The sequence below is a fragment of the Pristis pectinata genome, chromosome 22, assembly GCF_009764475.1.
Source record: "Pristis pectinata isolate sPriPec2 chromosome 22, sPriPec2.1.pri, whole genome shotgun sequence".
NCBI classification, from domain to species: Eukaryota; Metazoa; Chordata; class Chondrichthyes; order Rhinopristiformes; family Pristidae; genus Pristis; species Pristis pectinata.
Genome location: NC_067426.1, coordinates 16,248,322 through 16,275,276, shown reverse-complemented (window position 1 = coordinate 16,275,276; position 26,955 = coordinate 16,248,322). Strand labels below are relative to the sequence as shown.

Sequence of the window (26,955 nt, the reverse complement as noted above, 5' to 3'; positions counted from 1 at the left end):
CTGGCTGTCCCTAATCAGTCCATGATTCTCTAGGTGTTCATAAATCCTATCCCTTAAAATCCTTTCTAACAGCTTACCCACCACAGACGTGAGACTCACCGGTCTATAATTCCCTGGCCTATCCCTATTACCTTTTTTGAACAAGGGGACCACATTCGCAATCCTCCAATCCTCCGGCACCACCCCCGTAGACAACGAGGACTCAAAGATCCTTACCAGCGGTTCAGCAATCTCCTCCCTAGCCTCTCGAAGCAGCCTGGGGAAAATCCCGTCAGGCCCCGGAGATTTATCTGTCTTAATATTATTTAACAACTTCAACACATCCTCTCTCTTGATATCAACAACCTCGAGAACATTACCCCTACCAGCACTCCCTTCCACATCATCAAGACCCCTCTCCCTGGTGAATACCGAAGAGACGTACTCATTGAGAACTTCTCCCACTTCCGCCGCCTCCAGGCAAATTCTCCCACCTTTGTCCTTAATCGGACCTACCTTCACCATAGCCATCCTCCTACCCTTCACGTACTTGAAAAAGGCCTTGGGATTTTCCTTAACCCTACTAGCCAAAGCCTTTTCATGTCCCCTTCTAGCTCTCCTCAGCCCTTTCTTAAGTTCCTTCCTCGCTACCCTATATTCCTCACGGGCCCTGTCTGAACCTTGCTGCTTATACCTCACGTATGTTACCTTCTTCTCCCTAACAAGTCGTTCCACCTCTCTCATCACCCACGGTTCCTTCACCCTGCCATTCTTTCTCTGCCTCACCGGGACATATTTATCCCTAACATCCTGCATAAGATCCCTGAATATCGACCACATCCCCATGGTACATTTTCCTTCAAAAAGGACATCCCAATTTACACTCCCAAGTTCTCTCCTTATAGCCTCGTAGTTAGCCCTTCCCCAATTGAAAAACCTCTTGTCCTCTCTGCACCTGTCCCTGTCCATGACAATTTTAAAGGTTATGGAGCAATGGTCACTGTCCCCCAAATGCTCACCCACCAATAGATCCTTCACCTGTCCCGGTTCATTTCCTAAAACTAGATCTAACATGGCATTCCCTCTAGTCGGCCTGTCAACATACTGCGTCAGGAATCCCTCCTGGACACATTTAACAAATTCTGTCCCATCTAAACCTTTGGCACTAAGCAGGTTCCAGTCTATATTAGGGAAGTTGAAGTCTCCCATTATAACGACCCTGTTATTTCTGCTTCTCTCCAAACACTGCCTGCCAATCTGCTCCTCTATATCTCTACTGCTACCGGGGGGCCTATAGAATACTCCTAGTAGAGTAACTGCTCCTTTCTTGTTCCTTAACTCCACCCATACGGACTCTAGAGATGATCCTTGTACAACATCCATCTTTTCCACAGCCGTAACAGTGTCCCTGACCAGTATCGCCACCCCTCCACCTCTTCCCCCTTCCCTATCCCTCTTAAAACACCGAAAACCAGGCATATTCAATATCCACTCCTCTCCTGACGTCAGGCACGTCTCAGTAATAGCCACGATATCATAGTCCCCCATACTTATCCAAGCCCTCAGTTCATCCCCCTTATTCCTGACACTTCTTGCATTTAAGTAAACACACTTCAGTCCATCTACCTTACTACTTTTATAGCCTGTATTCTGCTTCTCCTTCCCCAAAGCCTCTCTACCTGTTTGATCTAACTTTTCCCCATTCCCTTCTTCCTCTGACCTACTCCTCCGGTTCCCTTCCCCCTCACAAACTAGTTTAAACCCTCCTGTACCACCCTAGCAAATCTCACCGCAAGGATATTGGCCCCTTTCTGGTTCGGGTGTAACCCGTCCTCTCTGTACAGGTCCCACCTTCCCGAGAAGAGATCCCAATGATCCAGACATCTAAAACCCTCCCTCCTGCACCAACTTCTCAGCCACACATTTATCTGCCACCTCCTCCTATTCCTACCTTCACTATCACGTGGCACTGGCAGCAATCCTGAGATTGCTACCCTTGAGGTCCTGTTCCTCAATTTTCTGCCTAGCTCCCTGAACTCACTCTTCAGGACCTCATCCCCCTTCCTACCTATGTCATTGGTGCCAATATGGACCACAACTTCTGGCTGCTCTCCCTCCCACTCAAGAATTCTGTGGACCCGATCAGTGACATCCCGGACCCTGGCACCTGGGAGGCAACATACCATCCGGGATTCATGCTCACTGCCACAGAACCTCCTGTCTGTTTCCCTGACTATCGAGTCCCCTATCACTACTGCATGTCTCTTTCCCACCCTTCCCTTCTGAGCAGCAGTACCAGTCCCAGTGCCAGAGACCTGGTAACTGCAGCTAGGCCCCTGCAGGTCATCCCCCTCAACAGCTTCCAAGGCAGAAAACTTGTTACTGAGGGGAACAGCCTCCGGGGCTCTCTGTCCTGTCTGCCTGCCTGACTTCTTCTTCCTCTTCCCTCCCCTGACCGTCACCATTCTATCTGCCTCCTGAACCTCAGATGTACCTACCCTAAGGGGGGTGACTGTCACCTGATGCACCATGTCTACATAACTCTCTCCCTCCCTTATGCTGCGCAGTGTTTGTAGCTGCGACTCCAGCTCATCAACTCTGAGCCGAAGTTCGTCCAGCCTCAAGCACTTACTGCAGATGTGGCCATCTTGGACCGCAGCAAGGTCCACGAGTTCCCACATCAAACAGCTGCAGCACACCACCATGTCCTCCATCTGACTACCTTTTTTTCCCTAGTTAGTCCCACCTACAAATCTATAATGACCAAAAGCTAAACCTTGCCTTTACCTACTTACCAGCTACTTACCCTCCTTGCCCCTTCACGCCGAAGCCCCTTGAGCCAAAGCCCAGAACACTCTGCTGCTACACACTCCGCTGCCCGCTCTCTAGGCTGTTTGCTTTTTAAGCTGCCCGCGCCACGCCTGCGCAGTCCAGCCCCCACTCGACTACTTAAAAAACATTAAAAAATCTAAACCTTACACTAAAAACCCTAACAAAAACTAACCCTTACACCCAAAAACCCTAATAAAAGTGATAAACAGAGAAAACACTTAGCTGCTCCGAAGTCCTCCGAACCGAAGCCCGAGTCCTCCGAAGTTTTTTTTTCTCTCCTTTTTAAGTTGGATGAGAAATTGAAAAAACTTTCCAATTTGTTGCACTACCATGCTTTTTCTTAAACCCAAACATTTTTTTCAAGTATATATTCAATTTGCTTTTGGGTGTTACTGGAAATATATGTCATTCCTTCATTGCTGGGATTAAATCTTTGAACTCCCTACCCAAAAGCATTGTGAGAATACCTTCACCAGAAAGATGGCAATGGTTCAGGAAGGTAGTTCACACCTAAAGGGCAATTATGGGTGGACAATAACTACTGGCCTTACCTATGACACCCACATCCCAAAAAATGTATATATTTAAAAATTCTGATTAATCTGTAATAACAATTTAGCAGGTCAGGCAGGATCTCTAGAGAGAGAAGCAATTAACATTTCAAATATCTATTTATTAGTCACATGTACATCAAAACACAATGAAATATGTGTTTTTGCGTTGCTAACAATGTGCTGGGGGCAGCCCGCAAGTGTCACCACTCTTCCGTCGCCAACATAGCGTGCCCACAGCTCCTAACCCGTACGTCTTTTGAATGTGGGACGAAACTGGGGCACCCGGAGGAAACCCACGCAGACATGGGGAGAACGTACAAACTCCTTACAGGCAGCAGCCGGAATTGAATCCAGGTCACTGGCACTGTAATAGCGTTACGCGAACTGCTATGCTACCGTGCCACCCTTTCATCATAACCGGAAAACATTGAAGTTTTATATATATGCAAAGGAGACAGGGAGACCTGTGGAAGATGAATTAAATTATAAAGTGGAGTGATGAAGGAAAAGGTAGAGAATCAAAAGACACGTCGAGGAGGTGTAAATGAGAATAGCGGAATCATTTGAAATTGTTGAAATTGTTGCATTCAGAAGACGGTAAAGTGCCTAGTCAAAAAATAAGGTGCCATTGTCTAGCTTGCATCGAGTTTTTTTGGAATCATATGAGACTGCGAAAGGGTGGGAAAGAAAATTAAGATTGCAGGCAACTGGAAGTCAGGTTTGCAGTTTAGGGTGAATTTCTGCAAAATTGTCCATCTGCACACCTAATATAAAGGGAACTACATCATGAGCAATGAATACAGTGTACAAAGTAATAAGTAGTTGCTGTTTCACTTGGAAGGAATATTTTGGGACCTGGATGTTAGGAAGAGAGAAGATAAAGAGGCATCGTCAACTGTTTATTGGGAAGATACAACTGGATCTCTGTCTACACTTCCCAAAGTGATTTTCCACACAGATGTTTCTCCATTACCACCATTCTAATAATTTCTCTATTACCACCATTTTTCCCAACTGAGAATTCCCCTTCATCATAATTGACAAGGTCCTTCACTGTGACTCCAGAAGGATGAACGGATCAGGGAGTCACAAACAGAAAGGTCCCTTAACTTCTCTTTCAATTCCTCTCATTTTCTGCAGATGAAAGGAGTAGCCATGGGCACCTGTTTCTCTCCCCCCCCCCCCCCCCAAGCTGCACCTGTCTTCTTTCCTCCCCACCCACCACTCCCCATCCCCTGGCATTTTCCTGTGCAACTGTAGGAGGTGTAACACCTGCCCCTTCGCCTCCTCCCAAGTCAAAGTCGAGTTTATTGTCATATGCACAAGTACATATATGCACAGGTGCAATGGAAAAACTTATTGCAGCAGCATCACAGGCACATAGCAGCTGATACAGAACATTCACAAGAAAGGACACAATTGGAACAAAAAAGCAAAGCGGTCACAGTATTGCTGTACTGAGGTAGTGACTAGGCTTGTGCAGGTTGGTTCAAGAACCCAATGGTTGAAGGGAAGTAGCTTCTTGAACCTGGTGGTGTGGGACTTAAGGCTTCTATGCCTCCTGTCCAATGGTAGCTGTGAGAAGAGATCCCTCAACATCATCCAGTGACCTAAACAGCCCTTCCAAGTGAGGCAACGATTCACCTGGTCTACTGCCTCCGGTGCTCATGGTGTGGCCTCCTCTATAATGGTAGGTAGGCAACTGTTTTGCAGAGCACCTGGGCTTTGTCTTCAATGGCTATCTCGAGCTTCTGGTTACATGTCATTTTAACTCTCCTTCCCATTCCCACCCCAACCTGTCTGTCCTCAGATTTCTCCATTGCTACAGAGAGGCCAAAAGCAAATGGGAAGAAAAACATCTTGTATTCGACTTGAGTAGCTTACAACCCAATTGTATGAACATTGAATTTTCCAATTTCAGCCAACCCACACATGCCTGGTGTTCTCATCCCACACATGCTCTTCTGTTCACCTAATTTCCTTCCCCCCTTTGTTTACCTTTCCCATCCCCTCCCCCCATGGGGTTCCATCTGCCCATCATCCCCTCCCTACTTGATTCCGCCCATCACTGATGCAGGGTCTTGAACTGAAATATCGAAGTACACCTTTTGCCTCCACAGATGCTGCTTGACCTGCTGAGATTTCCTAGTGCTCTGTTTTATATTCCAGATTTCAGCATCAGCAGTCTCTTCTGTCTTCAACGATCTTCTGGAGTTGTGTATATTTATGAAATAATGATCCCTTTGGATTTAATGTAAAACTATTTTAGACTATCTTACTGAACTGATCACCCTTAAAATTATTCCGGGCTGACATGTCATCTGAGCTTTTTAAAAAAAAAGGCAAAAAACTGCACATGCTGCAAATCTGAAATAAAAACAGAAAATGTTAGGAACTCTGAACAAGTTAGGCAGCATCCATAGAAAGAGAAACAGAGTTAATGTTTCAGGTTAAAGATCCTTCATCAAATATACATAAAAACTGCCTGTGCTCATATTTATTTAGCCTTAATATATTAACAAATCACAACTAAAGTTTTTATCTTTATTTACAAGTCTTCCATTACGAGTTCATGACCTTCAAAGTGTTGTTCACCCATCTACAGTATATTGCCATCCCTCCACAATTGTTATTTGCATAGCTTGAAAAAACATCTTCCTTCAAACACTGCAAAGTATGTCTTTTCCTCAAAAAAAAGTTTATGGTTAACACAGTAAATTGTGTTAGTAAAAAAATGCAAAATCTAACAATTTATTCTCACTCCTCAGTTCACCACATTGAGAGTAATGGACTCCTTAATCTTCTCACAAAAGAATCTCTTGTCCTTCCCTCCTTCATTAGCAAAATTTTCCTATACAAAAGGACATTTCTATGTCCCAAGCTACATGCTTTTTTCAATTTCTTACACAACTATTTCCCACAGTTCTCCTTTCTCTTGCGGCCTCTGACTCCATTCCCTTTTTGTAGTGTAAGCCTGTTCCTTCCTTTAGGTTTTATCCAAGATACAGTCTGATTGTGTAAAATACTAAAAGGTCCTTTCCATTCAATGGCACCTGACCATACCCACACCGCTCACTAAGTTTACCTTTCCCTCAAACCATCCCCACTGAACTGCTGATGACTAGGTGCCTTCCTGCACCCCTGCCCCCCGCCATATTAGCTGATATTGTTAATAGTTCTCTCTCTTTTGATAATGTCTATACCCTCCTCCCATTCTTCAAATCTGCACTGTTAACTATTTGAAAAATGTTTGCAAATAAGTGCCCACTTTCTAACCTTGCTTTCAACTGCAGAATTCTCAAAATGATTGAAATTTCTCAAATATCTCCAGTTAGAGTTTTGTCCTACCATAGTATTGAAGCTACATTAAATCTTCAATAATAATTGATTTGATTATGATAGAAGTAATCTATACCTCCTGTTTGCAGCCTTTGACATTCATGGCCACACTATCCTCTTGCAATGCCTTTGCATCATGAAGTTGCATTTCTCTTGTTCTGCATTCTTAACTATCTGGTCATAACCAGAAAATTACAAGACCTTCTCTTCCTGTGTTATCTCTGAAATTCCTCCAAGTGGGTATGATTCATCCTATTGAGCCCACTAAGAATTTTAAATGCCTGCAGATAAAGGAAATCTCAAATAAAAACAAATTCTGGAAACAGGTCAGGCAGACTGCCTGAATTTTGTTCATTTCAATACAGTCACATCTCATTCTTTCAAACTCCAGAGAATAAAGCCCTAGCCTACACAATCTATCCTCTTATGACATACCTGTCATCCCAGGAAATTTGGTAAAACTTTACTGCACTTCTTCTCTAGCAAGTAAATTGGTAAATTGATTTATTATTGTCACGTGTACCGAAGTACAGTGAAAAGCTTGTCTCCATACAGAGCAATTCATTACAACGGTACATGGAGTATTACAAGGTAAGGGGACCAAAATTGTATATAATACACCAGGTGTAGTCTCACCAATCTATTGGAAAAACAGGCAATTGCAATTTTTGGAAATAGAACTACAGAATTATAGAGACATGGAGTTGTACAGCACAGAAACAGGCCCTTTGGCCCACAATGTCAATGCCAACTATTTTGCCCATCTACCTTAATCCTATTTGCCTGCATTAGGTCCCTATCCTTCTATCCCTTGCCTATTTAAGTACCTAAGTATCTCTTAAACATAGTGGTTGTATCTGATTCCATCACCACCTCTGGCAGCGAGTTCCAGATATAAACCACTCTGTGTAAAAAAAACTTTCCCCTCAAATCCTCTTTAAAATTTCTTCCTCTCACCGTAAACCTGTGGCCTCATCTTTTTATTACACCTACCAGAGGAAAAAAAATCTATCTACCCTACCTATGTCTCTTATAATTTAATTTACCTCTATCAGGTCATCCCTCAGCCTCTTTTGCTAAAGCGAAAACAAGCCCAGCCTTTCCAATCCCTACTCATAAATAAAGTCCTCCAATCCAGGCGATGTCCCAGTGAATCCCCTCTGCATTCTCTCCAGTGGAAACACATCCTATAATGTGAATGTGTGCCAGTTTGGCCTTGTTCCTCTTAAGGGGCTGTATATGCTGCTGTCTTCCAATTTGTGTTCTAGGACCAAATTCTAGGAACATTGGTTTCCAGCCCAAGTTTGTCTCAAATTCTTCCCCACCGATCAACACTTCTTTTCTAATTCGGTTTATTCTATTGCCATTAAGGGACAAACTTAAATCCATTGCTTTCTGGTGCTATCATCCCCAAGAAACAATAGCGAGGAATAGAGATTAAATCCTAACGCTCTCTATCGGAGTGTCCAGTCCGAGGATCCAGCTCCATATTCCTTGGCATCCAATCCGGAGATTCAATCCCGGTTTCCATGGTTTCCACGTTCGAAACTTCAGTTCCCAAAATGCTGCTGGTCCCACCCACCTCTACACAAACAGCCCAAGACCGCAATCCTCCTGATTGGTCAGAGATTGACGGTTGAGACGGGTTGCGTCTGTGATTGGGCAATGCGCTGTCAATCGGACCGGGAGCGCCGGTGCTGGTGAGTGGGGGGGGGGCAAACAAGCGCGGTGACGCAGTTTGTATGCGCGGTGAGCGGCCTAGCGGAGCCGAGACCGGGAGCCGACTTCACCGAGTTGACGATGTATTTAGCGGCTACATGGAGGCGGCAGGTAGGAGGCGACTCCCGCCCGCGAGCAGTTCCCACCTGCCGGCTTCTGACAGAGCTGGAGGCTGGTGCCGGACTCCCAATCCCGGGACATTCTCTGCAGCGAGAGCCAGGGGCCCAGGAGAGGCGGCCGGGACACCGACACAGGAGTTAACTGACCCCACACCACCTCAGCCGTACCTTCCACCCCAGCTGGTGACACCCAGCCCCGGGTCACCGACAGCAGCCGGTCCTGGTGTCATCAACACCCACCTGTGTCGGAGCCCACTCTCTCCGGATATGATCGGCCTTCTCCCGGCCGGTGTCACGACCCCACTCGGACCTGCTGTTGATGTCCCACTATTTGTCTCCCGCGCCCCCATCCTACCTGCACCAGTGTCTCTGGTCCCTTTTTCCCGGCCCTCTGGTACAGCAACCACCTTTCACCACCAATCCCACCCTCTCAACCTTCCCTACCAGCGTTATCTGTCCCTACCTAATCGACCCTCTTTCTGGTGTCAGTGACTATGCTCTCGCCAACCCTCTTCGTCTCTGTCGCTGTCCTTCCTCCTCCTCCTCATCGTTGTCAGACTCTCTGCCCCCTCCTCGCCACCACCACTCCCTCTCCCCATTACACACACACACACACACTTTGTTGACCCACTACACCCATTGGTGTACTTGCCGTTCCGTGGCTTATCCTTACCTACCACTGTTTTTGCCATGGGGAAAAACACTTTAGAGGGGCCACAGAAACTGATGCTAAATGAAGCTACACCCTGCTTGGCATATGACAGGAATGATGAGGGGTAGTACAAGTCAACTGGAATGCTGACCACAGCACCTTGGAGCAGAAGATTGTCTGGAATTGGGGGTGAAGACGTGAAGGAAAGGATGAATCAGAATGTTTTTATTTTCTGGGAAATGGGTCTCTGGGAAGGCCTGCATTTATTGGCCACACCTATTGGCCTTTAAAAATAGATGATGAGCAACCTTTTTGAACTGCTGCAGTGCTACTGGTGAATATACTCCCACAAAGCTATTCGGAAGAGAATTTCAGGATTATGAAAGTACGGCAAAATATTTCCAAGTGAGGACGCTGTGTGATGTGGAGGGAAATTCGCAGGTGACATTCTTCCCATGTGCTTATTACACCTGTCCTCTGTTGATAGGGGTGTGAGTTTGGGAGGAACAGTCAAAGTAGTCTAGATGAGTGATTGCAGTGCAGTAGATGGTGCACTCTGCAGGCACAGTACACGTGTAGTGGAGAGAATGAATATTTAGTGTGCTGGGCAGTCTGCATCAATCTGAATTGTGTCAAGCTGCTGTATGTTGGAGCTGCACTGATCCAGTCAAGTGGAGAGTGTTCCATCACATTTCTGACTTGTGAATGGTGGAAAGACCCTGGAGTGTCAGGAAGAGAGTCCTATCCTCCCATGTGCTCTTGAAGCCACAGTATTTCTGTGGCATTCCAGTTGAGTTAACCGTTCAGTGGTGACCTTTCTTACCCATACAACCCTCCGCTTCTCCCCCCAGGATATTGATAGTAGGGGACCTTGCAATAGTATTGCCATTGAATGTCAAGGGTAAGTTTGGTAGCAAGGTTCTGTTTTATCAGACTTGGTCATTGCCTGGCATGCTCTGCCATGAATGTTACTTGGCACCTATCAGTCCATGCCTCAATGTGCTTAGATCTTGCTGCATACAGGCATGAATTGTTCAAATACTAAGGAGTTGCAAATAGAATGGAACATTGCAGTCATCAATGAACATTCCCACTTCTGACCTTATCGTGGAAAGGAGGTCACTGATTGAAGCAGCTGAGTACGGTTGGCCCCATGTCACTGTGCTCAGGAACTCCTAGAGGGTGGGCAGGGCTGACACTCTTGCCTCACATCTGGAATTCCACTCTCTGATCTGTGTTTGGACCATGGTTGTGATGAGGTCTGAATGCAAGTGGTCCAGGGCATCAGTGAGCAGGTTATTGGCACTACTTGTTAGCACTGTCAATAACAACTTCCTTTGCATTGGTAATGTTTGTAAGCGGACTAGGACAATTGTATTTGTCCTAATTTTTGTGAACAGGACATGTCTGGGCAATTTGCAACATTGTTGGTTAGATGTCAGTGTTGTAAGTGTATTGGAACAGCTTGGCTAGAGACCTGCCTCATTCTGGAGTGCCATTCTTCAGTATTACAGATGGGATGTTGTCTGGTTATGTAGCTTTGCAGTATTTAATACTTTCAGCTACTACTTAATATCAGATCACATGGCATGGAATGAATCAGCTTAAGATTGGCTTCTGTGATGCTGAGGATTTCAGAAGGAAGCTGAGCGGATCATCCACTTGGCATTTTCGGCTCAACTTACTTGCAAATGCGTCAGTTTTGTCCTTAGCACACACATGCTGGGCTTGGTCATCACAGAGCAGAGATATGTTCTTGGAGCTGCTGCCTTCTATTAAATGTTTAATTGTCAGCACCTTTCACAACAAGATGTGATAGGATTGCAGAGCTTTGATCTGATCCATAGGCTGTGGGCTCAATGCTCTGTCAGTGCTGTTTAATATAGATGTTATCCTCTGCAGCTTCATCAGTTTGATACATCTCATGATGCTTCCATCGTGCCCTTCTGGACTTATTGAATCTGGGTTGATTGGCTGGTTGAATGTAGCAGTAGAGTGAGGGGAATAGCAGGTCTTGGGGGTAGTAGTGGTGCACATTTCTGCTGCTGCTGATATTCTCCCTCGTCTCATGGATTCCCAGTTTTCCCCCAGTCCTGACTCTTTCCCAATTATACCAACTGTAGTGCCTCTCAATCCTATGGTGTGTGTCCCCTCTGTGAACAAAAGGAAGTGAACACACTCTTTGTAACTAGGATAGATAATCCCAGTGGTACTTTCCCACCCAGTGCCAGGGTGAGAAAGATCTCAAACTAGCTGGGGAGGGCAAATTCAGTTGCTAGGGCCAACAGCAAAGGAAAAGGCAGATAAGAGCTCGTGTCTAAAGAGAATGAGGAGCTAGTAAGTAATTTTTAAAAAAGAAAACCACAGTACCTCAAGGATCATATATTCTAGATTATTATCAAATGCATTGTTTTAACTTTTTATGCAGGTTGAGATAAGACTGGCTCAGAAAGTCAGTTGAGTTTATTGTCATGTGCGCAAGTCCATGTATGCGTAGGTGTAATGAAAAACTTGCTTGCAGCAGCATCACAGGCACATAGCATCATATGAGCAGCATTCACAAGAAAAACATAAACTAAACATAAATTATACAAAAGCTAATGAATTTCATGTGTGTCAGTTTTTTTGTAGCAATGTGTCCTAGAAACATTAAGGGCTCAGGCTATGTTAAATTTTGTCTGGCTTATTATCTATTACAATGTATGAACAGTTGTATAAAAGCAATCAAAGTGTGTCAGCAAATGACAGCAAAAGCTGAGAAAACATAGTATAAGCCCTCCCCAGGTTACGACAAGTTTCCATTCCTGAGAACTGTTTGAGCCTGAACAGTTTGCAAGTCGGAAATGTGGCTGCCCAGCAATGTATTTAAAAACATTAGTCAACCAAGGCCAATGTGTAGTTAAAGCAATGTATTTAACTCAGCCATTCAGATTTCTCTGCAAGTTGCAATGATATTGCCACAAGCCAAGTTCCCATATTCTAGAAGATGCCTGCAGCTCTGCTGCAGCTGGCAAATCCATCCAACCGGTCTCCCAAACACTTGTTTTTATGGAGGGGCTGTACATAAGTCAGTGTTCATAACTTGGGATGAACCTGTAAATGTTACAAAAAGAAATGCACCAAAAACTTGGAGAAAGCATATGGATTTTTGTTTTACTATTGTATTAGAGAAAAGAGGATGGTCAGGAGCAATGTGGAAACCTATGAAAATATGTAATAGTGATAATGCAAATAGAGTTAAGTAAATGGCATGCTGAATAATTGGTCTGCATCATTGTTTACAGTGGAAGAAGATAGCATGTTGTGCATCCCTAGGAGACAGATACTGATCCATGGCTAGGGACTTGACAAAAATTATATAATCAAACCAACAGTAATGAAGAAAATCAAGATGCTAAAGAGTGACAAGTCTTTAGGACCCTTTTAAAATCTCATGGTTTTAAAGGAAGGAAGCAAGAACTGTGGAGATTTTAACAGTGATTTATTGAACTTTTCTTGAATTGCTTTAGATTGGAATTTTGGTCATCCCAGAATCAGGTTTATTATCACTGACTTGTATGATGTGCAATTTGTTGCTTTGCAGCAGCAGTACAGTGCAAAGACATAAAAATTATTATAAATTACAAAATAAATAAGTAGTGCCAAAAAAAGGAATAACAATGTAGTGTCACATGGGTTCATGGTCCATTCAGAAACCTGATGGCGGAGGGGAAGAAGCTGTTCCTAAATTGTTGAGTGTGGGTCTTCAGGCTCCTGTACTACCTCCCGGATGGTAGTAGCGAGAAGAGGGCATGTCCCGGATGGTGAGGGTCCTGAGTGATGGATGCTGCCTTCTTGAGGCACTGCCTCTTGAAAATGTCCTCAGTGGTGGGGAGGGTTGTGCCCAGAATGGGGCTGGCCGAGTCTACAACCCTCTGCAGCCTCTTGTGACCTTGTGCATTGGAGCCTCCATACCAGGCGGTGATGCAACCAGTCAGAATGCTCTCCACCTTACATCTATAGAAATTTGCAAGAGTCTGTGGTGACCTCCTCGATCTCCTAACGAAGTAGAGCTGCTGGCATGCCGCCTTTGTGATTGCATCAATGTGTTGAGCCTAGGGTAGATCCTCCAAGATACTGACACCCAGGAACAGTGTGTTCTAAGAAAGTTGAGTCAGAAACCAATGAATTATTAATCAAAAAATGGGAAAAGTCTGCAAATTCTGGGTATCTGGGGGAAAAAAAAAGTAGAAAATATAAACAGGTTAGGCAACGTCTGTGGAGAGAGAAATGGAATTAATGTTTCATGTTGATGACCTTTTTTCTGAACTGGAAAAGCAAGAAACCGAGCATGTTTTAAGTTGCAGTGAGGGGAGGAGTACAGAGGATTAAGGGAATGTCTGTGATAGGGTGGAGACCAAGATTGTCCAGATGCTACATATGCTGTTGATCCTGTAAAAGAGAGGGTAATAAATGCTTTTAAAATCACAACTGAATCTGTCTGAAGATGAATAAATAGAGAGAAATGGATGATAGAACTGTGATATGCAGAACACTGTGATTGCTGAAATTCTGAAATAAAAGACAATACTGGAAATACTCAGTAGATCAGATAATAACTGTGGAGAAAGTGAAGACTGAGTTAACGTTACAGGTGAATAACCTTCCATCAGGAAAGGCTGGTTATCTGAAATTATTGAACTTGATGTTGAGTCTTGAGGGCTGCAGTGTTCTGGATTGAAGATGAGCTGATGTCCCTTGAGTTTGCATTATGCTTCATTATAACACTGTAGGAGGCTAAAGAAAGTGAAGTTAGAGTGGGAATGGTATTAAGAAGTTAAACTAGCTGGAAGCTCGAAGGTTACCCTCGTGGTCTGAGTGGAGGTGCTGAGTAAGCTCAAACTGCATTTGGTTTCTCCAATGTAGATTAGACCACTTTGTGAGCATCTAATGCAGTACACTAGACTGGAAAAAAGTGCAAGTGAATCATTGCTTCTCGTGGAAGGACTGTTGGGGTCTCTGGTGGGTGGGAAAAGAGCAGGTAAAAAGGGGTTGGTAGGTGCTGCATCACTTGCAGATGCATGGGAAAGTGCCTTGGGAGAGGGAATGATTGGTGGAGGTGGGATAGTGGATCAGGGATTTGTGGAGGGAATGATGCCTTCGAAACACTGAAACAACACACAAAATGCTGGAGGAACTCAGCAGGCCAGGCAGCATCTATGGAGGGAAATGGTCAGTCGCTGTTTCGGGTCAAGACCCTTGATCAGGACTAATTACCTTGAAAATGTTCAGTTGATCAGAAAGCCACTATGGCTTTTTAAGGCATAGGTTATGCCTAATGGAGCTGATTTTAAGTTATTTGGAGAAGTAACAAAAGTAACAGATAGGAGAATGTCTATGAATGTTATGTACAGAAACCTCTGGAAGGCATTTGGTGAAGGTCCTTTATAAGCGACTGTTAAGTAAAGCTAAAGCAAATTGAATTGAAGCCATGCCATTTAGCTGGTTGGGAAATTCGCTAAACATTAGGAGACAGCAAAGGGAGAATGCTGGATATGATTAGCATCATTCTGCAAGGAGCTGTGGTAGGGCTTCAAGTCTTTCATTGTGATTACTAGTACTTAAATGACTTTCTAACTCATCGTCTAATCTAAGTTTGCTGACACAAAGATGGGCAGCATAACAAGCAGTACTGATGGAAACAAATTACAAAAGATATTAATTAAGCAAATAATGAAACTGTAGAAATAGTTTTCATTTCAGGCAAATGTGAGGACATCTGCTTTGGATTTGAGAGTAGATCAGGCTGCCTTACGAATGGTGAAATACTGAAGGTCGTGCAGGTCCAAGGAGACTTGGGGTCTTGTGTCATCAGGATGTTACGGAGAAGTACAAGAAAATATTCACAAAAGCTGCTCTTTAGAATACAAGAAGCTGGAAGTAATGCCACAGTTCTACAAAGCAGAGAGCAATAATGGATACTGTGTCTTAGGATGCATTGTCATTGGAGGGAATGCAGCATAGATTAGTCCAGAATGATATCTAAGCACCAAGGACTATAGTACAATGGTGTATTCTACAGAACTTAGAAGGTTAAGGCAAAGCTTGATAGAAATTTTGAAGATATTGAGTGTAATTGACAGGATGGGGTGAAACCATTTCTTGCAGTTGCAGAGATTGGAACGTGGAATGCAGTCTTCCTGTAGTGAAGCAAGGAAAAATAGAGGAGAAGTACAAGAAAATATTCACAAAAGCTGCTGTTTAGAATACAAGAAACTGAAAGTAATGCCACAGCTTTACAAAGCAGAGAGCAATAGAGGATGGTAGAAATTTGGAATTCCCTTTTGCATTTGACAGTTGATAGTAGGCCAGTTGTTAATCTTAAATCTAGCAATCTTAACTCTGGTTAACCACCATTAACAAATGTCATGGGGGGACATGGGGGAAAGGTGTGCATACAGTGTTAAACAAGCCATGATCTCAGACAATGGGAAAATCTCGAGGAGCTAAATGCCCTGTTGCTGTTCCTAAATTTCCCATTGCTGTTTCTGCATCCCAATTGTCCTGTCCAGACCTCCTTTCTCTCCTACTGTCTCCCAACCACCATCTGACCTCACACCACCCTTCCCAGTCACCCTGACAGCTCCTTGCACCTTGCACTTCCCACCCCTTCATCCTAAAACCCCAGTTGCTTCATTGGCCTCCCTTATGGTCTCCCCTCTGCTCCCTGCCCCATTACCAGACGCCTGATCCAGTCACCACTCTGCTTCAGGCCACCAAGACACCAACTCTTCTGCCCAATCACCCTGTGGACCCATGTTGCTCTTTGGTATCAAATTTTATTGTGATCACTTTTGGCACATTTTGTTTTGCTAAAGGGCACTCTACAACATCAAATTGGTTTATCAAACGGATGCTGTTCCCCACATCTCAGCATTGCTTTATTTTGGTTCTCTGCTGTCTTTTCAGATTCTAGTGTTGTGTGTTGTTCCGTGCTGGGATTAAATGCAGGCTGTTTCTTTATTTCTGCTCCCTATGAAGCCTGGTGGTGAGCTACAATACGTTGAGAATTGACAGCTTGTTCATCTGTGAGCTTCCAGCTGAAAGACAATGGAGCTGCTTAATATAACCAGGGACATCATCCAACGGCAGATAAAGGTACTTAATATCTTGGTGTCTTTCCCGATACAGATGTCGACAAAGAGAAACTGACCAAGGGGGTGAGAGAAGCCTGGATGGTGGAATGGGGCTGCATGTTGCTGGAGGTTGGATTGCTGGGTGCTATATGGGTAGAGTAGAGCTGACCTAGTATGGGGGTTGAGGGAGTGGATGGCACAGGGGTGTGGGAGGGTGGTGATAAATTCCATTCTATGCCCCCGCCCTCTCAATCTCACTCATGCTACCTTTCTGTTCCAAGGAGCGGAACACTCTGCAGTTTGAGCGTCGATACCATGTCATTGATCCATTCATCAAGCGATTGGGCCTGGAATGTGAGCTTGAGGTGAGACAACTGTAACAGTCCTATCAACAACTACTGCCCTGTGTGCCCCCTCCTCTTTCCCGCCCCCCCCCCCCCCCAAACACCCCTGAATTATGAGTGATTTAGTCTTGCACCATGTTGCTCGTGGCAACTCTCTGAAGGAGCCAGCCAGTTATCACTTTCCTGGTGTTCCTTAGAGCAGTGTAGGTTTTTCAAGCACTTATCCAATTCACTTTTGAAATTTATTACTGAATCTATGAATCTATTTCCTCTTTTAATTCTTTCCTGGTGTTCCTTAGAGCAGTGTAGGTTTTTCAAGCACTTATCCAATTCACTTTTGAAATTTATTACTGAATCTATGAATCTATTTCCTCTTTTAATTCAATCAGCACAATTTAGATCATAATAATTTGCTGCTTCAGAATTAAGTCTTATCATTCCTCTGATTCATTTGCCATTCCCATCAAATCTCTGGTCTCTGCTCAAGGAAATTATTTCTCCCGAAGTATTCTATCCAAGCCCACGTAATTCATATGCACCTCTATTAAATGTATTTTTTATTTTAGTGCTCAAGGAGAATATCCCCAGCATTGTTCATAAGTGTTGTAAATGAATGTGGGTATCTGTTTAACATTTGGATCTTGTTCTGTTCTCTCACTTTATCCCACAGGGTCACTCTGGCTGTGTGAACTGTCTGGAATGGAATGAAAAGGGCGAGTAAGTGATGCTGTCCATTTCTTTCAACTTTCCTGCATCACCACCTCAGCCAAGTTGTCTCTCCCCCCCACCAAGTACATTGCATTCATCCTTCTTACCCACTCCCACACCCCGTCCCCAATCCCCATTGGTGGCATATTCTCCTCATTTTTATACTGCCCTTGCAACATAACCTTATTGCAATGCATCTTCCACACATCCCGATATTAGTGTGTCCCCCTCCATCGGTCATGGTGATTCTCATCTACCTTGTCCCTCCCACCTGCTGTTTCTCAACACTCGTTGACCAATGCTCCACTATGGTGCATCTTCCTCCAGGACAGTTTCTCCCTGCGGCCCTCTGTACTCCACTGGACCAAGTGTTGCTGAGTCAGCTGCTTACACACTTTTGTTGTCTTCAATTACAGTTTGCTGGCCTCTGGATCAGATGATCAGCACACCATTCTGTGGGATCCTTTTAGCTGCAAGAAATTGCTGACTATGCATACTGGACACACTGCTAATATATTCACAGTGAAGGTATCCTCTCCTCTCCCGCTTGTTGAATTTGGTATTCAGATTTGATTGTAGAAGTGTGCAGCTGCTGAATCTCTGCTTTATATAGACTGGTCTGAGGGATTTCAGGCATCCAAACTGTAATGAACATTTATATAACATTTATATTTCATCTGGTGAATATGCCACATCTGTCTCCATGACTGGCTGGGCCTCCTCAATTCCAATGGCAGCACCGTGATAACTTTTATGTATTTATCTCTGATTTTACCAGAGGTGATCAAGTTCACCACACCTATTGTATAGATAGGAGAAGTGCTTGTGCAAGTGTAATTTTGGAGAAATTGCACCATGTGGTGGACTGTAACACTGGGTGAAAGGATTAAGTTGCCATTATGTACAAATGTGATTTACTGTTGTGGATAAACTGCAATGATTTAGTGCTCTTGCCAGCTCAGATGAGAGAGGTCAAATACCCTCCTTTTGTGCTGTATCATTCCTTGATCTTCAGTTGTTACTACCAGCTGATATGGGGAAGAGGCTACAGCCAATATAGGAAACATTACTTACTCAAACAAAAAAATAGCTCTGTTACTTCAAAGTACTTTCTCTGGAGCTAGTTCCAAGATTGCAACCCATTGTTCCTGAATCAAGTACTTCTCCAGCCACCCTCCCTTCAATCTGTGGTGGACAGCTGTGGATTCTCCATGAACCTCTTCACTTCCCACTCCTTAAGCCTGGATTTCGACTGTACCTCCCAGTACCTACAGATTTACATTAAGGATGTAGAACGTAGACATTGTGTCCATTTTTGTCCCCCTTGTGTCTCAATGAAGCAGCCATTTTTCTACAGAAGTAGCATGGATTAAATACATAGAGGCAAGAGAAAACTCCACCTCCACAGTCTCATCAAATGCTCTCAGCATAAATACATGTTAGGATAAGATCAGAGCATAACATACACAGGCGCATCAAATAATCCCTGGAGTTTTGACGTGCAGTAGCTAATTTGTAGACACATTATGGCAATATGAAGAAATAAGGCTCCACAGCTGATGAAGTAAATAATTAGATACTTGTGTCAGGTAACATCAGTTGAGAGAAGAATACTAGTGCAAATTATGAGTTGCTTTAAGTGAGTGGTCTAGATTGTGACTGTCACAAACTCCCATTTAATGTATGTCCTTTTATAATTAGAAAGCGAAATGTTTACTACAGAAGTTCATATTACTATGATTCTAAGTGATTAGTGTTCTGTCTGGCTGCGTTGAGTGTTGATAGTAAGTAGGTAGTGTTAATGGCCATTTTGTTCTATTCTATAAAGCGCATTAGTCAGATTTAAGTGTGTTTTGACCAGGATAGCCATCTTTGCATGTAGTGAACCTTTGCTAATAGAGGCTGCACCCCTCTGGTGAGGAGTTGCTTGCTGTATTTGTTACTCCTTAAAACTTCTTGTTTTCCAGTTCCTTCCTCACTCGAATGACCGCACACTGATTACTGGGGCTGCTGATTCCAAAGTGCATGTCCATGACTTGACTGTAAAGGAAACTGTTCATATGTTTGGCGAGCACACCAATCGTGTGAAGCGAATTGCAGCAGCTCCCATGTGGCCCAACACATTCTGGAGTGCAGCAGAGGACGGAACAGTCAGGTATCTTTTGGAGCACAGGCTCTTGCCCTAGTTAGGCTGCACCTTGTACAGTCATAGAGAGAGAGCACAGAAATGGCCCTTCAGCCCGCAGTTCATGCTGAGCATCAGCCACCTATTTACAGTAATCGTATATTAATCCCTGTCATAGCTGTCACCATTCCACGCTGCATTCTTCTCTGCGTGTAGTTGTTTTTGTAATTCAGCACACTGGTACAATTTTAAGAACATGTGTTTTGGTTTCATTATGCCTTTGCAGTGGACTCTGCCTCTTTGTTCCCATGACTTCTTGACCACCACTTCATGGATCTCTTCATTATGTAATCCAAGATCAGAATGTTTTTAATTGGAGACCGGCTAGTTCTGCACCACATAGGCTCCTTTAGTTCCTGAAGCACAGCAGCAGCTTTCATTCAGTGCCTACAACAGGAACATCCCAAAGACCCTCTCTTAAACCTAATTAGATCAAATCCAGAACCTCAAAGAGATAACAGAACAGTCAAGTGAAAGCCTGAAGATCTTAAAGGAGGGGTTAGAAAAGGAGATACTGAGGCCAGGGCAGGAATTTAAGGCATGAATAGATGAATGCATGCCCACCAACAGTAGAGCCTGGAGTAAGAGAGTACAATTCTGGGCACAAGTATAAAAAGCCTAAAATCTTTGAAGGTTGTAGAACAGATGGGGATTCCAGAGCCTGGGACGGATGAGGGTACAAAAACTTATGATGTCACAGAAGACCTGATAGTAGACAAGCTACCTTTTCCTCCATTAATATGCAGTCTTTTCTGTTGTAGACAGTATGATCTAAGAGAGAGCAGCAAACGCTCACAGATACTGGTAGACCTCACAGAATACTGCGGACAGCATGTGGAGGCCAAGTGCCTGGCCATTAATCCTCAGAACAACAACTATCTGGCTGTCGGGGCAAGTGGGCCCTTTGTGCGTGTCTATGACGTTCGCATGATTCACAATCATAGGTAAGTAGGATGAAGTAGCTGGTACAATTAGATTAATGTTTGATTCAGGTGTCTAGAAATTGTAAATTTTGGGGTCCTATCTAAGAGGTGGGAACCCACTTTTCTTAGCTGGGATGGCTGTTTTGTTTTGACACTATCCATACATCACTCTTGAATCAGTGTAAATTCAGGCACTTGATTTGGGTAGTGTACAAGCTGCTTGTGAATGTCCATCTTTTACTGAATATAAAAGATTAGTAGTGTTCGATAGTGGGTTTCTTTGAAGGCTAATCCCGTGAAAATAGTTAAGGCATTGCCTGAAAAGCATAATGTCCAAAGTGCTTCTTAACAACTGGCCACATTGGGTTAGTTATGTAGATATTACTGAATTCTCCTCAAGGAATTGCCAGATTGCCAAGGTCCTCTTTTTTTTACAGGTAGATTGCCTCTGCTACCCAGATGCACTTTTTGCCTCTGACCTGCTTTCTTTCATTTTGTAGCAGAACCTGTTTCTAGTGCCTGTGTTGCTATACTTTGTTCCTAGGGAACAAGTTGCCTTTTTTTTTGCCTTGTTGCAGTGATAATTCTAGAGAGAAGGTGGTAGCATGGTACTTCATTGGAGCAGAGCATCATATTTCAGCCTGATGTTGTCCTCACTGAAAGCCCTACAATGTGGATTCATGATTATGCCATCTGGCTAAGCAATGTTTTATTGCATCAAAGTCAAGATCGCAATTTGCCCAAAATTGATCAAGGAATAATTTATAACACCTTGGCAATAGACATATTACAAACTTAATGTTGGAGAGAAGGCTTGGCAATTCTGATTGATGGATGTCCTCGGCTTGTTAGCACTGTCTGATTTCAGTGAAATGTCTTTGACTCTAAACTCCTTTACCTTTTTCTTTATGACTCCTATACTACTTCAACAAAAGCCCACTCTTTTTATGTCATGCTTTGGGGAATGGTGAACTGGCATATCTGCTGTTAATTATATTAATTTCAGTTGTTCAGTTTCAAAAAGACATATTTGTAAAATGGACAGGTGCTTATATATCCACGTCAGGGTGGCATGCAACTTGGAGAGGAATCTGCAGGTTGTTGTGGGGAGTGAACCCTTCTTCTGTTCCCTGTACCTCTGCTGGTCTATCGTCAATATTTTTTGTTTAATGGTTCTACATTTGCACATTGGGGTCCAAAAGCTATGATGGCCTTCAGAGAAATTACTAAAGGTGCCAAATTAACAGTTGGATTGATGTACTTTTCTTCAGGTCTGACCTGTAGCTTCTAGGCTACAGAGAAAGGAGCTCAAGTTCATCAATGGAGATGAGAGGGTGTTAGTAAAGGAGGGAGTTATTATGAATACTTCCCTTAATTCTTCCCCTCACATCCATTTCAATTCCTTTATCTACTCCTGGGTTCTGATTGACAGTGGGTGTTCCACTTGGAAATCCACAGCAGAGATTCCCTTGCTGATTTGTAGAGTTCATAGAGAAATAGCATGAAAACGGGCCACCAAAACTGCGCCAACCATTAGCCATCCATTTACACTAATCTTACATTAATTGTATTTTCTCCGCTCCCTACGTTCTTCTCAACTCCCTTCAGATTCTACCACTTATCTAAACAACAGGGCCAATTTACAGTGGCCAGTTAACCTGCCATCTCTCATGATTTTGGAATGTGGGAGGAAACTGGAGCACCCAGAGGAATCCCAAGCAGTCACAGGGAGAAATGTGCAAACTCCACAAAGCATTCAAAGTCAGAATTGAACTTGGGTCGTCTCTGGCACTGTGAGGCAGTAGCTCTGCAAGTTCTGCCACTGTGATTATCATCAGACTTTAAGTAGGGATTCACTTAAAGTAAGGTTTGGTGTAAAAGTAATTTCTTTGCGCTAGTGGATGGGTTATTGGATATCTTTATATCCGATTGCAACATTCATCTGTTCCTCAGTCTCCAACTGGTGTTGTATGTAAGTTTTCTTTGTTTTTGCTTATAGAAAAGCAGTAAAGCAAAGCTCAGCGCCTGGAGTGCATACCTTCTGTGACAGATACAAATCTGTGCCAGATGGAGCTGTTCAGTATTATGTAGCAGGTATGCACATGCTTTCAAAATGTTTCCAAAAATTTTATTTGACAGACCCAAAAATATGTATTAATCTTTGGTGTTTAGAGATATTTATTAGGTTCTAGAGATATTTATTAGGAAATCCTAACCCAGATGTGAAACCAAGGCAAGTGGCAGTGGGAACACTGATCTGTCAGTGAAGTGAGCAATAGGATATTGACAAATGATATTTTCTTCATAACAGTAATATAGACCATCTTTGTGTCTTTCTGCATTGATGATGCAAGGAGTTTCCTAAAATCTAGTATAAATCAGCAGAGAATATTACAGTATTTGTTTGTCATAGTAACTGATACCTGTTGGAATCTGTGACTTTCACCTGTTCCCAAGTGTCTATCACGTTTTGGAGTCCACTTCGGCTTCTCACCAATGTCCCCAATCTCCTTTCTGAATAAATGGAACTTGTGATCTTTCTGCTTTCAAGTTGACTCTGCATCCTTGTACTCTAATGCCAATGAGTTTCTAGATTGTTAGGGTCAGAGAGAGTAATAAAATGTTAGAGATTAAGTATCTTCTGGGCCTATTCTTTTATGTGACATTGTAGGATGCAGTTGCTGGAACTGAGCGTCGCCTGATAGTTTCTTGATGCAGGCTGTAATTGTGAACAGGGGAGCATTATTGATGCATTTGTTAATGGTATCTGTAAGGGGAGAATTGGGGTATGTTCAGTGTATGAATCCTGACTTTTGAAGGTAAAAGTTCCCAATCCTATCAATTGAGCACTAATTTCCTGAAATATTGCATACATGAGCTATGCATCTTTAAAGATGTTTGCATCAAGTTTTAACTACAATGTGTAAATCAGCTAGTTAGGGGATTATGTAGATGTCACCTCTCCTTGAATGGATGCCTGAATACTCCGGTTACTCCAGTCTTCTGATCACCTTTAGAAAATGCTGGGGAACAGCTGTTGGTGCAAATACAGCCTGCACATTCAGTAGTGGTCCCATTTTTGGTTGTTACAAAGGGTTGACTCTCTGTATTTATCCCTGACCAAAATCCAGTGAATCATGCATCAGTGAAGCTTTGTGATGCTGTATAGTTCAATAGTTTCCTATCACTGAAACGATGGAGGCCTAACTGAGACTTGCTGACTGTAGAATGCATTGCTGAACTATGTTTTTATTGTAAATCTTCTGGCTAGTTCCTCCCTCTTTCCTTCAGGTCACCTCCCGGTAAAACAACCAGATTATAATAATCGTCTTCGAGTGCTCGTGGCCACTTATGTGGCCTTCAATCCCGATGGAACTGAACTCTTGGTCAACATGGGAGGGGAGCAGGTAGGACAGAATGCAACTCATCATTTCTTTGTCAAAAGGCACCCCAGAAAATGGTTGATTCGTGTTTGAGCCTTTCATATTACAGCCTTATGGAAGATAATGGGATGGAAAATACAATGCACAGGGAACTGGTCTGGAATAGAATGTTTTTCTATCACCTCCAGCCAAATCCATGCTGTGATAATGATGAGGCAGGTAACAGAATTTTAAGATGGGAGATATTTTTGCACAGTGGCCTAGAGATGTTCTGTGTCACTGATTATTTCATTAGAAAGACACTAACTAAACACATGGCAAAGTGCAGTATTTGACAAGCTGGGATTGTTTGTATCTTGGCCCTAAATGTAAACATACAGTTGATGAGTTATAATTAAGCAGAAATTGAAATGGAAATGTCACACTATTTGCTGCAGGTTTGTATGATACAGCTATGGACTGACCAATAACAGAGATAAGTGGAAGGAAAAAAATGCTCTTTCACTCCCCATGCAGCTTTTGTACCATCTTCACAGAAATAGGTGATGCTGTAGACAGTGAAGATGGTTATCAGGACTTACAGAGAGATCTTGATCAGCTGGGTAAGTGGGCTGAGGAATGGCAAATGGAGTTTAATTCAGATAAATGCAAGGTGTTGAGAAACACCTTGAGAAAGGCTTTTTGGCATGCTGGCCTTCATCAAGGCATTGAGTGTAGAAGCTGGGATGTTGCAGTTATACAAGATGTTGGTGAGGCTGCCCTTGGAATATTGTGTTTAGTTTTTGGTCACCCTGCTATAGGAAAGATGCCATTAAGCTGGAAAGAGCGCAGGGGAGATTTACGAGGATGTTGCTGGGACTAAAGGGACTGAGTTATGAAGAGAGGTTGGGAGTTTATTGGAGCGAAGGAGAATGAGGGGTGGTCATATAGAGATGTATAAGATCATGAGGGGCATAGGTAGGGCAAATGCACTCAGTCTTTTTCCCAGGGTTGAGGAATCAAGAACTAGAGGATAGAGGTTTAGGGTGAGAGGGGAGAGATTTAACAGGAATCTAAGGAACAACTTTTTCACCCAGTGGGTGGTCAGTATATGGATTGACTTGCCAGAGGAAGTGGTTAAGGCAGGTACATTAACAACATTTAAAAGGCACTTGGATAGGTACCTGGGATAGGAAAGGTTTAGAAGGATGTGGGCCAAAAGCGAGCAAATAGGACTAGCTTGGATGCCAGTCTCGGTCGGCATGGGCCAGTTGAACCAAAGGTCCAGTTTTGTGCTGTATGACTCTGATTCTATGTAGTTTTGTTAGCAATTATGATCTTTGTCAATTTGCAGCAGAAGGGTTATTGGAGGAATGTTTAGCCTGGGTGCAAAAATGTTTAGCTCATGCTTGCTTTGTGTGCTAAAGTTACACCCTTAATTGGCTTGATTTTACAGTATGCCATTTCTGTTATCCCATTTTCCTTTTCTTGCCCAGTCTAGTTTTAACTAAAGAGCTTAAACATTCCAACCCATGATCCTGCTCTTCACCTTTGCCAAGCTACTTGTGGAGTTTTGTTGAAACATATGATGGTTTAGTTGATTTTGTGTGTGACTGCTCTAAACTGGTTAGGTTTTAGAACTACAGTACAGAGGATAATTCATGGCAAGTAAATGAATGTCTTTTGTTTACAGGTTTATTTGTTTGATCTAACGAATAAGCAAAAGCCCTATACATTTTTGCTACCCAAGAAGTGCCACTCTAATGGTGAGTTACCTCTTGTGTGTGACGTCCATAGCGGTTAAAGGGACAGTTCATCATGTGCATCACAGTAAGGGCTGGCTCCTATTCCCTGTGTGCATGACTGAGTTCCTGTCATAGTATTTTCTGTACAATCTGAGACTCTGAGCTTGATGGTTCCTGGGACTTCCTCAGTGGCTGAGTCCAGAATCAAAAGTGGTTTGTGTGGATTTGCTATACTCTACTGGGGCAGTGGTAAGCTACCTGCTATACTGTATACCATTAAACTGAAATGATGGGAATGCTAGGAGTAACCAGGTATAACTGAACTAGTCCATATGGATTTTGTAAGATCAATTACAGATAATAAATTTTTCCCAGAGTGATGGATCTGTGAAACCCTCCAGTATAGGAGTTTAATGTGACAATTAACTTAATTCTGGACAAATAAGTTGCTTTTGTTTGAAACCCAAATTGCAAAGTATAGATTCTCAGAGTTGTAGGATCTTGGAAGCAGCTGGTAATGGTGAATACTGTAGGTTAGGTAGTTTGCATTCCTTGTATATTGGAGCTGCAGTTGTCTTTTAACCTACTTAGTGATGGAGGAGCTGATTTTACATTCAGCGGTGTTTAGTTTTTACCAGAACCACGACCGACATTTTTTCCACAGAAATATCCACTCGTTTAAAAATTCAAAGAATTAGATCAGAGAGATGGATTGGAGAACCAATTTGGATCCCATTGGGGGGGGGGGGGGGGGAGGTGCTGGTGGAATGTGACTACTAACTTTGTGATTCATTACATTTGGCAATATTTGAATTGCGTTTCTGTGTATCTTTCATTTTGCATTCACCATATGACCTTTGATTTGTATGCTGAAACTTTACCCAGGATCATCTATATGCTGGGTTGCCCAGTGTCAGAGTGCTTGGATGCAGTGCTTGGTGTAATAATACATTACCAACCAACAAGGATTAATTTTTGTTTTGTTGGGTAAGCAAGTGTAATGTTGCAGTTGGCCTGTACACAACTGTATTACAGGATATACCAGACTTCCTCCTTTCGAACTTGACCAAGGGTGGGGGGGTGAGAAAAGCAAAATTCTGCCAGTGCTAGAAACCCAGAAAGTAAATTAAACCCATGCAACTGCCCAATAAGCTGAAAATATCCCAAGAGGCACAAGATTGGAATTGTCAAATGTACCAAAGTACAGTGAAAAACTTGTCTTGCATACAGATCAATTCGTTAAACAGTGCATCGAGGTAGTACAAGGTAAAACAATACAGATTGCAGAGTAAAGTGTCCAAAGTAATAAGAGTTTGAAGGTGTTAGTAGTCAGAGGGAAGTGGATGTTCTTGCACTCAAGTCACTGAATAGTCAGCAAG

General features: G+C 43.2%; 1 protein-coding gene across 2 annotated transcripts in view; it reads left to right on the top strand.

The window, feature by feature from the left end:
- Positions 1-8,418: 8,418 nt before the first annotated feature.
- wdtc1 (WD and tetratricopeptide repeats 1) overlaps positions 8,419-26,955 on the top strand; it is a 38,143-nt gene continuing 19,606 nt past the window's right edge. Inside the window, exons 1-10 of one of the 2 annotated variants that reach the window (XM_052036501.1) lie at positions 8,419-8,534; positions 16,143-16,331; positions 16,591-16,674; positions 17,324-17,370; positions 17,778-17,889; positions 19,329-19,516; positions 20,308-20,490; positions 22,469-22,563; positions 23,761-23,876; positions 25,525-25,597. In XM_052036501.1, coding sequence (XP_051892461.1) covers positions 16,284-16,331; positions 16,591-16,674; positions 17,324-17,370; positions 17,778-17,889; positions 19,329-19,516; positions 20,308-20,490; positions 22,469-22,563; positions 23,761-23,876; positions 25,525-25,597 — 946 coding nt within the window. In that variant the 5' untranslated portion in view covers positions 8,419-8,534; positions 16,143-16,283. The remainder of the gene's footprint in view (positions 8,535-16,142; positions 16,332-16,590; positions 16,675-17,323; positions 17,371-17,777; positions 17,890-19,328; positions 19,517-20,307; positions 20,491-22,468; positions 22,564-23,760; positions 23,877-25,524; positions 25,598-26,955) is intronic. The other variant, XM_052036502.1, reaches the window with a different exon arrangement.